The sequence below is a fragment of the Tasmannia lanceolata genome, unplaced genomic scaffold (genome assembly GCF_043159265.1).
Source record: "Tasmannia lanceolata isolate RefF3 unplaced genomic scaffold, GAP_Taslan_0.1 ptg000008l, whole genome shotgun sequence".
In the NCBI taxonomy this organism is placed as follows: domain Eukaryota; kingdom Viridiplantae; phylum Streptophyta; class Magnoliopsida; order Canellales; family Winteraceae; genus Tasmannia; species Tasmannia lanceolata.
In genome coordinates this window covers 34,424,627-34,441,594 of record NW_027518685.1, presented here as the reverse complement: position 1 = coordinate 34,441,594, position 16,968 = coordinate 34,424,627, and the positions used below count along the sequence as shown (strand labels likewise).

General features: G+C 40.1%; 1 protein-coding gene across 3 annotated transcripts in view; it reads right to left on the bottom strand.

Moving 5' to 3' along the window:
- Positions 1-710: 710 nt before the first annotated feature.
- Positions 711-16,968, bottom strand: part of LOC143885267 (CAAX prenyl protease 1 homolog) — a 55,096-nt gene continuing 38,838 nt past the window's right edge. For all 3 annotated transcript variants that reach the window (XM_077389341.1, XM_077389342.1, XM_077389343.1), the window contains 5 exons: positions 10,404-10,496; positions 3,274-3,387; positions 1,872-1,943; positions 1,696-1,761; positions 711-1,153 (listed from right to left, as the gene is read on the bottom strand). In XM_077389341.1, coding sequence (XP_077245456.1) covers positions 1,037-1,153; positions 1,696-1,761; positions 1,872-1,943; positions 3,274-3,387; positions 10,404-10,496 — 462 coding nt within the window. In that variant the 3' untranslated portion in view covers positions 711-1,036. The remainder of the gene's footprint in view (positions 1,154-1,695; positions 1,762-1,871; positions 1,944-3,273; positions 3,388-10,403; positions 10,497-16,968) is intronic.

Below are 16,968 nucleotides of genomic sequence, written 5' to 3'. Positions count from 1 at the left end.
GTCTCATGTTCCAGCAAAGAGGCTCAATTGTAGACACCACATTTTGTCTCCAACGGTCAATCTTCTTTTATAAAAGAATTCAGGGCTTTAATAAATTGTGAGAGGGCCATGTCACACCTCATTAGGGGACCAATGGAATATGTCGAAGATCATCGATAGGACCACAAACATAGTCAATGTGTGACCTAGCATGTTCAGATAAGCCCATGTTTGGGAGCCATGAAATTTTTTTTCCATGGAATAGTAGTTTATCAAATGATAAGAGGTGGGCCCGGTTCGGGGCATGACAGATAAAGTGGTATCAGAGATTAGGCTTTAGGCCCTAGGGAGAGAATTGACCGGACATGAGTGAAAACAGCATGTGAAGCAGCTGAAAAACTGGGAAAATAGAGTATTTTACATGGAACTAAATAAATGTGTAGTATTTTCTTCCAAGGCATCATCATGGGTTTCGCAATTTCAAAATTTGAAAAAAACAAATATAAATCATTTTACATGGAACTAGATAAATAGTGTTTTATCTAATGAATCGACATTTAACCACTTTCTAAGTTTTTTAATGTCCTTTTTGTGTACCAAGATTCATGACTCTGGGTTTTCATCATGCAATGTATGTCAAAGGCATTCTTGTGAAACTATATAATCTAATTTTCTTTTCCACATCATGAAATTCCCCATTTAATTTTTCTACTTTAGATAACATCATGGCAGGAGAAAATATACCTCATTAACTGCAAACTTCACAATCAGTAGTTTCAAAGACAATTTTGGGTTCTTAATATTACCAAGGTTTTTCATTTGTGAAGGGGTAGTTGAAGAACAAAGACCAGAAAACTCCTGTATAATTACATTGCTAGTGATACTATAATGGATAGATATAAGTTCGGTCAATATGGAAGTGGGGTGAAAACCACTTGTCTCATTCTCATGTTCTTGCTTGCAACCATCCCTGTAAGTAAAAGCAAATGCAGATGCAGATACAGGCATGATGCCAATTCAGATTCATGCTCACCTCCAAGATATAACTTCAAAAGTATTACTCTCTTTTCTTGTCGGGTTCATCAAGCGCCGCAAGTCTTTCAACCAGCGGGGGATGCGAATAATGGTACGCTGAGTACCATGTATCCGTGTTCATTGTTGAGAGATTTTCTTCCTGAAACCACCAAACATTTGAAGGCCACTTGAACAAATTAATGTAGGCTATGGTTTATAATCTAAAACCAGAAGCCTAGGAGATTAGACCCCAGAGGCAAAGTTAAGATAAGCAGCTCATTCACTAAAGCTGCTAACCATCTATGTCATGAATATCGTGCTCGGAAATTTCTCGGCAAGGGAAAATCTCGGGATATATTTTTATTTTTATTTTTTTGGGTTTATATAGGAGAAAATGATAAAAAAATTATTTTAAAAAATATATAAATTTTAAGAAAAATATAAATAAAACTATCGTAAAAATATCAGGATAATATCGTGATATTATTGTGATATTTTATGGTTAAAAAAATGAAAATATCGCTATATTTTTAAAATCTCAGGATTATTTCAGGATTTTGTTGTTTTATTAACATGTCGCGATAAAAATTACGATAGTTTGAAAATACTGGAGATATTTGAGACATAGCTAACCATCAATCTGCAGAAAGAAAGAATATAAACAAATGTAATAGATGTAGGGTGCCAGAAATGATAAATAACCTGCAATTTTACAAGGCCTGCTCGAAGTCCTGTGGCATAACCAAGCTTCTTTGCAAAAGCATCAGCCTACAAAATATATCAATTAGATGGAGTCAAATATAAAGCCACTAGGGCAAATGTGAAGAGCTAGCACAAACATCCAACAAATTTGGAGGGTAAGAAAAATCGGTATGTACCTGAAATTCGAAAGCTCGGGTGACGAGATTAAGACCAAAGTTTACAAGGTGCTGGATAGGTAGTACAGTGTGCTGCAAACAAGAATGCTGTCTCAGAAGAAATATTTGCCATAGAACTACACAGGACAAGCAGCCAAATATTGACTATTTTCTCCAAACTGGCAAATTTGGGGAACAATGATGATCCAAAAGGAAGCATACAGAGGTAGCTAGGATTAAGGCCAAGATAAGTAGGTAGAGTTAACCAGGCCTATGTCAAAAAGGGTATGTAAGTCAATAGAGAGCACCCCGAGGGACTTAGGATAACTTGTTCCCAGCAAGAATAATTTCAATTTATCTTGAATGTTTGGAGTAAATACAGAGTGTCCAGGCAACTTGCAACATCGAGGGCAAAGAAACGTGTGGATATTAGAGAAAAATCAAAGTGAAAAAGAAAAAAAGCAATGCTACATCAAAAGGGAGCTTTTAGATTTCCATGGTACACACATACTTATATGCATGTAGTTACAAAAGAATTTTAAGAATGGATTCCTATTTGTTAAAAAGTGGATTAAGACTCTAGCTAGGCTAGAAAGGTTGCTTTCAGGCTTATTAATAGGTATACTCTTTGCAAAGAGGAAGAGATGGAAGATACACAGTTTCGTTCACTGCAAGTTGGCAAAAATATTTTGTGAAAGTGTTCAGATATGGTATCGAATTCCCTCAAAATCTTTATGGAATCTTATAGACTGGTAGAGGAATAGCGCTGCTGGCATCATGGAGATAAAGGCTGTATCCTTTGGGAGAAAAAAGGTTATAACATCAGTTTCTATATAAATCATTTGCTTCATGATTGAAGATTTTTTTTTTCTCAAGATAAACCAAAGGGATATCATTCCAAAAACAAACAAACAAACACACACACAAAGGGACCTGAAGAAGATGGCACACTCGATGTTAGCCTTGTAGAGGAGATGGGTTCTACAGGTTTACCCTGAGAAATACAACTGACTTTTTTTTAGAAGAAATAAATGAAACAAAAAAGAAATCTCCCTACCCCAACAAATGTTGATGAACCCTAAAAACCTAGGTCCCACGTTTTTGAGTCTCGCCAACCTAATAACATTCTTTTAAATCCTCTTCCACCACAAACTCCACTAATTATTTACTTATTTAGAATAATAATAATTCCCCCTAATCCTACTAATAAATAAGTGAAGGCTAATAAACGGTACCAAGATTCAAAATACATTGAAGGAATTAAAGTTCCCAAGATTTGCATGAGCGCCAAGTAATTTCAATTAGGATCATGCCACAGGAAGAACAAGTGTGGAAGATAACATTGAAGCGTACATACAATTAAATTCCAAGTATTCATGGTATTACGCGTCCTTAATTTTCAGTAAAAACTGCAAATCCATACCTGAAAAATGATTAGTCCAATAAGTATTGGTTGTGTTTCAAAACCAAAACTGTGAAAGAGATCCTTTGAGTTCCTCACAAGAGTGTATCCCCCAAATTGCAAGAATGTGAGAACCTGTAATCAAATGTTAAGACCAGATTAACAATCTCCTATACTAAATGCAATTCGTTAAATGGATCTTTTTTAAATTGACTAGCTCTAAATTAGAGAAAAAATATAGAACAATGGGTGCTTGCTATTGGTATCAAGAAGTGCACATCTACTATGTGCACACTTTACAGTAGAATACACAAACTAAAAATGAAAATGCCAAGATAAGGTCAAATCAACACTTGAACAAGAAATAAGCAGTGCATCAGACCATGGTATGGAAACTTTGAAGCATGTTTCTTTGATGCAAATATAAGGTTTGCATTTCAGATCTGGGAACTTTAGAGCAATAATAAGGTTTCTAATTCAATTATGGAAGCAATAAACAATTAAACATATCATAGTAATTAGTAGCCAACTAGAGTTTTCATAGAAAGTTCAAAGCTATTGAATTCATTCATCAATTAAGAACATGACCAACTCCATACATCAGATATATAATAGGCCAAACAAACTAAGAAAAGAAAGCAGGTCACAAATGTATATAGCATAAAGAATAGATTCAAAAAGTCATAAACGGGTTAAACCAACACCTAGGCAGTGGTAAAAGGGTGATGGTAATAAGGGTGACGGGATCGCGGTAGGAGGTGATGATAGCATGGGGTAGGGGAATGATTGGGAGAAGAGGAGATGGAGAAATAGAGGGGAAAGGTAAGAGTTGTTAAATGTACCGTTGCCTTAGTAAGGGCATTTGTGACATTTCCACATATACATTTTATGCGTGTTGGGGAGAGATTGCTTAACGCATTCCCTCTCCCAACAGACGTATCTCTCTTCCTCCATCGTCTCTCTCTCTCTCTCTCTCTCTCTCTCTCTCTCTCTCTCTCTCTTAATCTCTCATACTTCTTCTTCCTTCTATTAACCATCATGTAGATCTAACATGGTATCAGAGCCAAAGGTCTCGAGTTCAAACCTCCCGAATAGCAAAAATCCACATGTGATGGTCGGCCCAAAGTGGGGACCACAGGTGCGACGTGTTTGCCAAGTGGGCCACACGTGCGAGGGAGTGTTAAAGTATAAAGATAAAATAACGCCTTTCTCAAACAGTTTAAGCTTTTGGAGAAGCTGGTTATTTAACATGGTATCAAAGCTTCAAGGTTGAAGATCAGACCACCCATCCTTGAAGAAACCCAAAACCTAGAACTTCTAAAACCCTAACCCTGAAGACGCGACGATACGAGACGAACACGATCCCAAATCTCTAACCCGGAAGACGCGACGAGACGAGACGAACAAAATCCCTTCTCTTTCAACTCTAACCGTAAACACAACCCTAAAACCTATTCCTAACCCACTTGCACCCCCTATTCACACACAAAACCTAACCCTAATCCACTCACGTCCCCTTCCCTCCACCCTAAACTCTAACTCTACGTTGTGTGAGAGATCCACATCAACAATAAAGATTCGGTAGTCTCCTTCGTGCCTTCTTTTTTTTTAACCTTTATTGGGTTTTTTATTTCAACCCTAACCGTTTGGAATTTACCAAAATCTTCCATACCCTATACTCTCCATTTTCGCCCAACCATTTCCCAAAAAAAATTTATTTTTTGTCCTATTCACAAAACCCTAGTTTTTTGTCCTATTCACAAATCAGCAGTTTCGGCCTCCCTTCTCCAAGCCCTAAATCCTTTTTTTCCTTGTGTTGTCCCTTCATTTGTGATTCCAATCCTTACACCTCTTTTATCCATGACCTAAACCATATTTTATCTCTTATTACGAAACTTGTGGTTCACGGTATTCGTGTTCAAGCTGTTATCTATCATCTAAATCAGCACCCTAGTATTATTGTTGGTGATTTGATGAGGTTGGATGGTACATCTATTGCATGTGTTGGTGATGGTTGTGTTGGCGCAGATGTGGTGATTTATTTGTGGATGGTTGGTTGTGTGTGTTATAGCCTCGTGTTGGTTGTTTCTTCTTGGGAGTGCTGTGGTGGTTACTGTTAGTGATTGTCTTCTTGTGATTGTTGGCTGAGGTATTATGGCCTTGTGGTGTTGTTGCTACTGTTACTGTGACATTGCAGTAGGTGGTTACTGTTAGTGATTGTCTTCTTGTGGTTGTTGGCTGAGGTATTGTGGCCTGGTGGTGTTGGTGCTACTGTTACTGTGACATTGCAGTAGGTTGTTGAGTGCTTTGTGGAGGTTCTTTATTATTTTTCGGTGGTGATTGGGATATTCCTGTTGGTTGTTCTGTTTGTCGGCTTTGGTTATGGAATCTGTGGAGACATCCGCTCCGCAACTTACTACTCTCAAGGTTGATGAAGGCCGTTCTTCATCGTATACTGCCCAGTCTAACTATTCTCGTGGGGGCCGCCACTGCACTCATTGTAGGTTGGATGGCGATACTGTTGATTATTGCTGTGATTTGCATCCTGAGCTTCGTCCATACAGGCCTACAAATGCCTCTGCTGCTTCTTCTGATGGTATTTTTTCTCCTGTAGCTCCATCTACATCTGAGTCCCTTGTTATCCCTCGGGCAGAATATGAGGAGCTTATCCGTCTTCGAGATAAGGGAAAAGAGCCAGTTGCCACGTTTGCCCATAAAGGTAGTCCCTCCTGTTTTCTCTCTGGTACTTCTTCTGGGACATGGCTCATTGATTCAAGAGCATCCCACCATATGACTGGTAATCCTACAATTCTTTCTTCCCTCCAACCTCTCCCTTCTATGGGACCTCGTACTGTTACATTGGCAGATGAGACTACATCCCCTGTTTTTGGGATGGGTGTTGTCTCGATCTCGACAGGACTTCAATTGTCTTCCGTTCTTTATGTTTTGTCATTTCCTGTTAACTTGTTATCTGTTCGCTAGTTAACGAAATCACTGAATTATATTGTTTCCTTTTTTTTCTTCTTATTGTGTTTTTCAGGACATGAAGACTGGGACGAGGATTAGGGAGGGCCGTGAGATTGATGGTCTTTACTGCCTTGACCAGGCTGGTGCTGGTGTAGCTCTTCGTTCCTCTGTGGATGCTTATCAATAGCATTGTCGTTTGGGACATCCACCTGCGGATACGCTTCGGAAGTCTTCTTTTGTTTCGGAACATGTTCCATCCTTTAATTGTGAGTCATGTGAGTTAGGGAAACACCATTGTGTGTCCTTCCCTCCTCGTCTTAGTAGTAGAGTGTCTCGTCCATTTGAACTTATTCATTCTGATGAATAGGGTCCAGCTAGAACTACGTCATTAAATGGACATAAATATTTCATTATCTTTGTTGATGATTATTCGAGAGCCACGTGGTTATTTTTACTTAAAGATAGATCTCAAGTGTTTAATGCATTTCGTCACTTTTATTTTGTAGTTAACCAGTTTAAGTGTTCCATTAACTGTTTATGTAGTGATAATGCTAAGGAATATTTCTCTGTATCTAATGGCTTTCATGATTTTCTTTCCTCCTGTGGTATTATTCATCAGTTATCTTGTGCTCACACATCACAACGAAATGGTGTGGCTGAAAGAAAACTTCGTTATTTATGACTCGGAAGGTTCCTAAAATTCATTGGGGTGATGCAGTCCTCACTGAATGCTTCTTAGGTAACTGTCTCCCTTCGTCAACTTTATCGGGCAAAACGCCTTTTTCGGTCTTGTACCCTCTCGGTGATCCATTTCCCTTAGTGCCACATGTCTTTGGATGTCCATGCCTTGTTCATAACCTATCTCCAGAACTTGACAAGTTGGAACCAAGGGCATAAAAGTGTCTCTTCTTAAGTTACGCTTGTACCCAAAAAGGCTATAAATGTTATAGTCCTCGTCTTAGAAAGACTTATGACTCTGCAGATGTCACATTCTTTGAGGACCAGCCTTATTTGCCTTCCGCAGGCTCTCCATTACTTGCTGACCTCTCTAGCCTGCCTGTTCCTATTCTAATGGATCCTCCTCTGCCAGTCCCTATGGCTGTTCCTGACCTTCAAACTTATACTCGGGGACCTCGCCAGGTCTTTCATTCTACGATTGAAGAAACGCCATCTCCGCCCACTAATCCTCCTCCGCAGTCGGATTGTCAGCCTTCAGGTACTTGTTCTCCTATTCATAATTCACCAATTGCATCTCGTACTCAATCTCGTACTGTTGCTCATCCTATATCTAATTTTGTTTCTTATGCCCATCTCTCACATTCCTTTCAGTCATTTTTTTCTAGCATGTCTTCGATTAGTTTGCCTAAGTCTGTTACAGATGCCTTGAATCATCCGGGTTGGAGGGCTGCTATGAATGCTGAGATGGCTGCCCTTCACTTAAATAAAACGTGGCGACTGGTTCCCCTTCCTTCTGGTGCACAGACTGTTGGGTGTCGTTGGTTATTTGCTATTAAGCACCTTCTAGATGGGTCTATTGAGCGTCTCAAAGCCCACCTTCTCGCTAAAGGGTACACTCAAACGTTCGGGGTCAATTATCAAGAGAAGTTTTCGCCAGTTGCTAAGATTTCATCGGTTCGTGTATTGATCTCTCTGGCAATAAATTGTGGTTGGCCTCTGTATCAGCTTGATGTCAAAAATGCCTTTATTCACGGCAATCTATCTGAAGAAGTTTATATGGAGCAATCTCCTGGGTATGTTGCTCAGGAGGAGATATTCTCATCAGTATGCCGTCTTCAGAAGGTGATTTATGGACTCAAGCAATCGCCAGGGTGTAGTTTGGAAGATTTAGTGTTGCGGTTTTGCATTTTGGGTTGAAGTAGTGTGCTGTTGATCATTCTGTGTTCAGCCACAAATCTAGTTTCGGATATATTCTCCTAATAGTGTATGTTGATGACATTGTAATTACAGGAGATGACAAGTCTGGCATACACAATCTGAAGTCATTTCTCCAAGGTGAATTTTCAACTAAAGATCTGGGTCAGCTCAGGTACTTTCTTGGTATTGAGGTTGCTCGCTCTCGTCATGATCTCTCATTGTCACAAAGGAAATATGTGTTGGACATTTTAGAAGAGACAGGCTCAATGGAGGTTAAACTTGCAGCTATCCATATGGATCCAAATGTTAAAATCTTCCCGATCAAGGAGAGTTGTTGAATGATCCTGCTCGATATAGAAGATCGGTTGAAAAATTAATCTATTTGACTGTGACCCGTCCAGACATCATTTGCAGTTGGTATGGTTAGTTGCTTTATGAGTGCTCCACGTACCTCCCACTGGGCCGCTATCATCCAGATCATCAAATATTTAAAGGGTACACCAGGCAAAGGTCTATGCTTCAGAAAATATGGACATGAAAAGGTAGAAGGATTCAGTGACGCAGATTGGGCAGGATCTCCTGCTGACAGGAGATCAACGACAGGATATTATACATTTGTCGGAGGTAATCTGGTGTCGTAGAGAAGTAAAAAGCAAGATGTTGTGTCCAAGTCAAGTGCAGAAGCCGAGTATAGAGCTATGTCATATACGAGAGGGGAGCTAATATGGCTTCACTCATTCTTATCAGAGAATGGGCTCGCATCAACATCTCCAGAGCAATTGTATTGTGACAATAGAGCGGCAATTCATATTGCAACAAATCCAGTGTTTCATGAACGAACCAAGCATATTGAAGTTGATTGTCACTTCATTCGTCATCGAATTCAAAGTGGTGAAATCTACACGGTGTTTACCCGATCTGCAGATCAACTTGCAGATATGTTTATCAAACCATTGGGATGTGCCAAATTGAAAGACTTGTGTAACAAGCTTGGAATGTATGATATATACATTCCAGCTTGAGGGGGAGTGTTAAATGTACTATCGCCCTAGTAAGGGCATTTGTGACATTTCCACATATATAAATAAATATTATGCGTGTTGGGGATAGATTGCTTAACGCATTCTCTCTCCCAACAGACGTAACTTTCTTCCTCCATCGTTTCTCTCCCTCTCTCTCTCTCTCTCTCTCTCTCTCTTAATCTCTCATACTTCTTCCTTCTATTAACCATAATGTAGATCTAACAAGAATAATAGGGGGAAAGGGATAGAGAGGAGAGAAGGGATAGGCATGGGGAATAGAAGATAATGGGAGAGAACCGGAGAGGATCATGCCGCGGCCTCAATCCCCATGCCTTAGGAATCTAACGAGAAAAGGGATCGAGAGAGGGGGGGCGGGGGCGGGGGCGGTGACAGCTCACAGATGTCCATAGGGGAGAGATGGGAAACAGGAGAGAGGGAAGAAAATAGAGAGCGGTTGGTGGGGGAGAGGGGGCGGCTCTCAGCCCCGGGCTAGAGAAGGAGACAGAGGAGAAGAAAGGAAAGGAGGGATGAGAAGAGTGGCGGGGGAGAGAAGAAAAGGGGAAAGGGGCAGTTATCTCGGCCGTGGGGGGGGAGGAAAGGGGTTAGATCAATATCAAGGTAGTGGTAAAAGGAAGATGGTAGTAAGAGTGACAAGATCAGGGAAGGTTGGTGATGATAGCAAGGGGCAGGGGAAGGGTTGGGAAAGAGAAGAACCAGAAGTAGAGGGATAGATTAGAGTAATAAGGGGGGAAGAGATAGCAAAAGTGGATAAAGAGATGGAAGAAAATAGAGATGTGGAATAGAAGATGATGGGAATGTGCCTTGGCCGTCCAACAAGAGGAGATTGAGAGAGAGAGAAGAAGAAGAAGAAGAGGTGGAGGGTCACAGTCCACGGTAGAGAGAGAGAGGGTTGGGGTAATCGGGGGCAATTCTCAGCCGTGGGCTTTCATCAAGATGTTCCTACCTTCCCACTCGTCATTCCACAAAATTTTCAGTAACATTTATTTAAAATAATTACACCTACGAGTTTTGAGTAACGAATCAAGAAGGTTAAAAGTTTATTTTCAAATTTACTGGATTCTAAAAAAATTACCAAAAAAAAAAAAAAAAACAAGACTGGATTCTAAAATATTAAGATGGCACCCAACACATTACTGAATGAACTTTATTGCTTGAAATCTGAAACATAAAGATATTTTGTTCATAACCAACAGTTTTAATGAATTTCCGGGAGAGAATGTTGGATATGAAGAGGGAACATTTCAGCTTCTTTAGGGTCAATCATACCTGCATGGCAATGAAAGAATACATTGTATGATTGAGTTTCCAATGCCCCAGTTCATGGGCAATAACAGCAACTACTTCCTCATCTTCTTTGCACTGTAAAACATCAGTTATTACTCATATTAAACAATCTTCCGTAATGAAAGGCTAAATAAGAGCACAAATACATTTCGAACGGACATTAAAATGCATAAAAAAAAAAGAAATAGTATGGCATCAAGTGAATGTAGAAAATCAAGAAAAGAGATGAAGATTTTGAGAAAGCATAAAAGCATGTATGATGTTCTCAACTCACCCTGAAATACCAAGACTAACTGAGATTTATAATGATACACTTACTTGATGAGTAAGAATATACGCGTAAGAGATTGAGAATTAAAGTAAATGTCTAAACTAACCTTGATGACTAATACATCTATAACAATCACAATTTTGAACTTTTAAGAACATGGTATGGCAGCTGTTAAAATGTTTAAAACCAAAATGACAAAATGATTGCAACAGACCACAGGATTGAAGAATGCCAAAATGCAAACTTGTATAGATGATTGAAAACAGCTGATTCAAACAATTATCGAATTGCACCAAACTATTTGTTCTCAAAAGTTAATGGCATTTGACTTAAATACAAAAACTATTAATAAACTTCAAAATTAGTTACTTTTTTCTGTGATGGTAGAATTATCTTTTTTAGTGTGTCCAAACTCCAAAGACCCAAACTAAACCCAATCTCTTCTGCACTATTGTATAAGATTTCAATTATATTTTATTTTTTGAAGATGGATATTACATTAAAGGTAACCAAAGAGAAAATATGATAGAGGTCACAAAAAAGAAGTTAAAAGGGCGCGGAAAGAAGTTAAAAGGGCAGCACCCATAAAAACAGTGAGACTGGATTGCCCAAGAGAAAGGAGTCCTAGTCCTAGATGACCTTAGCATCCCTAGTCCTCCCGGAACGAGCTACCACATAGTCCGTTTCATTAGCAGAATGTCTAAAATACTGAATAACTACGTCAAATCCATTGATTCTAATCTTCAAAAAAACAAAAAATACATTGATGCTGTCCAAGAACTCTTCAATAGCATCTCCATATCTCCAAGGATAAGCTTACCTGGATTGCATTCGCCTGAGCACATTTTCAACTCTCCCTCTACGATCAACAGCATAATATGATAACCGGGCCAGATTCTGATCCCCCAAATTGGCAAAATTCTAAATGCTTGATCCATCAAAATTAAGCTTTAAGGATCCCGGCATTGGGGAGACATCGAGGGAACTGTATCCTCTTGGATGGCGCTATAAAGGCAAACATCCCAAGCTTTTCCAAGTTCATTGCTGGCCACTGTTGCAGCTCACCCCCCACAGCCAATTGGACAAAAACTTGGAATTCCCCTCAAACGCCCAATGTTTCCATCCTCCAAATCTACCATAAATTGGCTGAAAGATAAATATTCTACAAAAGCTTGCCCTAGTAGGTCAAAGGGCAAAGGAACACAACAAGGTCCACCAAGTTTCAAGGTCACCAAGTTTCAAGGCATAGACCATGAATGTTGGAAAAGTTGCCTTATTTCCCACCGCTTGAGGTGGGAAGGCAGAAACCAAGAACGGAAAGTTGGTTTTTAGGTTTCTACAAAACACAAGTTTTAAAACCCCTTGAAACCCACGAACAGTTGTGGGTAGGCAAGGGTTATGGCAATAGGTGTGCTGGCTGCCTCTTGGGCTAGAGAGAGAGAGAAGGGGAGAGAGAAAAAAGAGAGAAGAGAGAGAAAGAGAGAAAGAAGATGAGAGGAGAAAGAGGGTTTCTTCTTTGGGGTTTCTGCTTAGGTTCTTCTCGGGGTTGCTACTCGGGTTTCTCTTGGGAATTTTCTCGGGGTTTTCTCTGGGGTTACTCTCAGTGTATGGTCATGGGTTGAGAGAGGCAAGGAAAGGGTTGCGGGTTTGTGGTTTTGTGTTTAATCAATTGTAATCCTTGTATATTGTTTTCTCATAGTGGAAGACCGTGTTTCTCGCCCGTGGATGTAGGCTTGGTCGAACCACATAAATCTTGGTGTCCATCTTTTGGGTTGTGTTTAGTTTACTTCTCTGTTAATTTGTGCACGAACGGATCGGATTTGCCCCGCAGATTTTCTCAAATGAAACCCCAAAAAGGGAGACTACAAACCTCCACTTGTGAATGCACAGAGCAATGGATCAAAAGATGATGAACTAACTCCTCTCCCGTACACCACATGAAGCATCCATTGATGATGAACTAGTTCTGATAGACCATGTGATCAACAACGAGCCTGTCAGAGCAAGTCGTCCAATAAAAAGCAATGTTTCCAGGGGGCATTGGACTATAGACCAATCTAAATGCAGGATCCACTCTATTGGAAGGCATCAAGAGCAGGAGGTAGAAATACTTAATTGTGGACGTAGAAACACTTAACTATGAAGGACCCAAGAGGCACCGCTGCCAAATCCGAACAGTCCCTCCCTCTCAATTTCACATACGGAGCAATGGATCAAAAGATGACGAACTAACTCCTCTCGCACACCACATGAAGCATCCATTGATGATGAACTAGTTCTGATAGACCATATGATCAACAACGGTCCTGTCAGAGCAAGTCGTCCAACAAAAAGGAATGTTTCTAGGGGGAATTGGAATGGACCAATATAAACGCAGGATCCACTCTACTGCGAGGCATCAAGAGCAGGAGGTCGAAATACTTAATTGTGGACGTAGAAACACTTAACTGTGAAGGACCCAAGAGGCACCGCTGCCAAATCCGAACAGTCCCTCCCTCATATGTGGACTCCAATCCATGGTAACGTTTAGGCCGAAATATTTCGGTTTCGGCACAAACTGAAATGAAATTCACATGAAGTTGTTTCCTTACAAGATTTTGCCGAAATTTTACAGAAATTTCACCGAAATTTCGCCGAATTATTTTTTTTTTGAAAGATGACAAATTTCATTAATATTCAGAAAGCAATCGGGACCAGGAGTCCCATCCTGCGATACAAAATATTAAGATGGATTGGCACGGGTATACCCTAAGCCAATTAAAAAGTGGCCAAAATAAGTTACAAACAACCAATTATTCCTTTCCTCTATTGTACTGCACATAGTTATTGAACTACACCTAATCCTAATCTGCACATAATCCTTTCCTCTATTCCTCTGTCTATTCCTTTCTTGAGTAATCACAATAAGGACTCCAAGACCACAATGCCTCAGTTAGCGAAAGACTATAGTCTCTCAAGCTATTGAGGAGCTAAATCTTTTCTCATCTCATCTAGGATCTGGAATTTCCTAGCGCAGAGATTGACCCCTACGAACATTCATTGTAGCAATTTACCTTACCCCCAACCTATAGGTCTCCGAAATTTAGGTTGAAATTTCATTTTTGGATTTTTTTTACAAAATTTCCACCGAAATTTTAAAAAAGTAAATTGAAATGTTATAATTTCCACCGAAATTTATGAAATTCCCACCGAAATAGCAGAAATTTCAACCAAAATCGCCGAAATTCACACCGAAATTTTAGACATTTCGGTCGAATCTGAAAAAATAAACGAAATCATAATCATATTTTCACATGATTTCGGCCGAAATTTCGTCCCAAAATCGAAACATTTCGGTTTCGCTGGTGGCCGAAACCGACACTAAAACCGAAATTTAAAACCTTGCTCCAATCTATGAATCAACTTAGCCATCATATCAATCTCTTGGACATAAAAGTTCCTAATGGACCATTCCACCATATACAACCATCCTGAACCTTGCAGAAATCACTAACTAAAGCACGCACTCCTAGACAAGGATGTCCTACATAGACAAGGGAAGTTGATGCAGGAGCATCCCCTGGGAAAAGGTTACATCAGCTTAGAAAGCTCATTAGTGAAAGGATTTCAATTTTTTCTATTACTTAGTCATAGATTAGCCATTTTATCCCTTTCTTTTCCATTTTGGCCAATTCAACTCAGTAAGGATAGCTTGATAATTTATAAGATTTTTTTTTTAAAAGCGACAAATTTCATTGATATTTTTTAAAGCATTCGGGACCAGAGGTCCCAACCTGCTTACAAGATATTAACATATTTTGCATGGGCATACCCATGACTAGTTAGATACAAAAAAGTGAAAAACAACCTTCCTATCCTATATTCCACCGTGATTCCTATCCATATTTACTAATGTTTTGTACATATAATCCAATCCAGGTTCTGCACCACACCCCAGAGACCATTCATCTTCTACCAGATGCATGCCTTAAAGCTCCTGTCCGAAAGCCGCTAAAAAACAGAGATAATTGCATCAGGAGCAATCCTGTATCCCCGGCTATAGGGATTTCCATAAGTCTTCCAATCCTAAACGTAGTGAAAACAACCAAACCCAAGGCCAAAACCAAAGAAACATTCTGCCCTCCTCCAAAGGTGTCTCAGGCAGCGAATTCACTAAAAGAAGCTCAGAAAGGAGCTAGGGAGAGGACTTCTTTAATTCCAAAATAAGCCCCACCATCACAGAGACATAAAACTCCTCATCCCGATTCAGATTACAGAGCTCCTCCTCCGTAGGGACATGCTTTTCTGAAGCTTTCTTCCTAGCGATCATGCCCTCTAATTTCTTAATTCCTTTTTTCTGATCCTCAACCCAACATAGGCGCCTGGTAGCCTGCTCCTCTTCCAGCTTTTTGATAAAGAAAGGATTTTTATGTAGAGGAGAGTGAGACTCCTTAATGGACCATTTATATCAGTCAAGCTAAAAATTGTTTCCGCTGAGTTGCTGGCTTCTCCTTTTAGAGATTTCCACAGCTGCTTAGAGACGTCCAAATCGATTTCCCTTTGTGTTGGAGAATAATAAGATGCAAGTTCCTCCCTATAATCCAACCTCCTCAAGACTTTCAGGGCAGTTTCCAGTTCAAGTAAATCTACAGCCAGTTTCCTCTTTTTACCCGTGTGAAGAAGGGGAGGTAGGAAGAAGAGAAGCTAATATTCTCTTGTCTTCCATTGAGAAGTCTCAAGCCCAAAAGGAAGAGAGATAGGAAGTCAAATCTACACGTTAGCACCGGGTAAAGACATAACCAAGACCACATTAAATGTGCCGAAATAGCGCTTCCCAGCTTCATAATTAATTTCCTAGAGAGCATAATCTGATCCTGCCATATTTAAGAGTGTATCTCACGTTTCTCATTGTGCATTTCCTTTTATCAATGAAAGGACACAACCATAACCGCCTAAAAAACCAAACTATTAACTTCCCTGCCATCAAATCCTACTAGTCTCGGAGTATAACCAAACTTGACAAAACTTCCAACCTCCCTCATCTTCCTCTCTTTTTTTCCGCTATTATTCTATTTCTTTGTTTCTTCTCGATAGTTGTGCATGACACCAAAAACTAAAAGGCAGGTTAAAACATCTTATGCTGAGCATGTCACGTCTGAAGTTCCACCCTTTTCGAAGTAACAATCATTATTTTCAAAAACCTGGTTCATCTCGGATATATATGGCTTGAGCCCTTGACAGGTGTTCTGAACCACGATCAAGTCCTGATCCCGCACCCCAGAAATGAGACTTGACTGTCCTTTCAATCCAACGTCGGGAAGCGAATCTGACACCTGTCCAAATCTAACCCTAGAAGATTTGAAATTTGAAATCTTATAGGGTGGTTTCAAAATACCAGCTGGCCGCCTATCCTGGTTTTCCAAAGAGTGCACTGACCCCTGTATTCGGGCAGGGAGTGAATTTTCTGGCCAAATCCGAGATTTGAACAGGAGGCTTTGGAGTCCTGACTGGAAATTCCAACCAGGTAACAACGGTTGGAAATCCAGAGTTTCGCCAAGGGAGGAATTATCCAGCGAGGGGCATAAATTTTAGCTGATACAAAAGACATGCATTGCGTTTCCAAAACCCGGCCAAAAAGATTACCCAATGCTTCGACTGTTGAGGAGGCCCAGACATGTAGTAGGATACCATGAAAGTTTAACCCATAATGTCTCAGATCCCTGAACATAGTCCGGTGACCAAGGGAAGAGGGAGGATAGGGGTCCTCCCCAATTCTCGATTTCCAAATGCAGGACTCTAGAAGCCATTTCTTCAAAATCAAAGATAAATAGGACTTCCTCATTAGATAGAAGACACGGGCAAGCGAGAGATGGAGATTTCCAGGCCTTTTTTGCCCACTCCCATAAATCTTGAAGGGATCTAAACGATTCATTTTTTCTTCCCACCAAGCAAGCCCTTAAAGATTTCAATCTTACTTCTACATCTTTGCCCGAAATACATAGAGAAGGATATCCATTTACTGCCTTTAAAGAAGAGATTACCCTCGAATCTGGCCAAGGAACAGAGTCCTGATCTTTCAACCTCCCATCCCCTAGGGTGGTAGCGGCAGGTCTTGAAAGCAAGTGTCCTCGATCCAGGTGGCAACAGCGACACTTCTTCTGTTGTTTAAAGTTGGAGTAGTTACAAGACAAACAGGACCCATCCCCCTGTTTCCATCCGTGGGTATATTTTCTATTTCCATCCTTACCAAAAGACACCGGACGGTAGGCTGCATATGATGGCGTCTTCTTCCTCTGA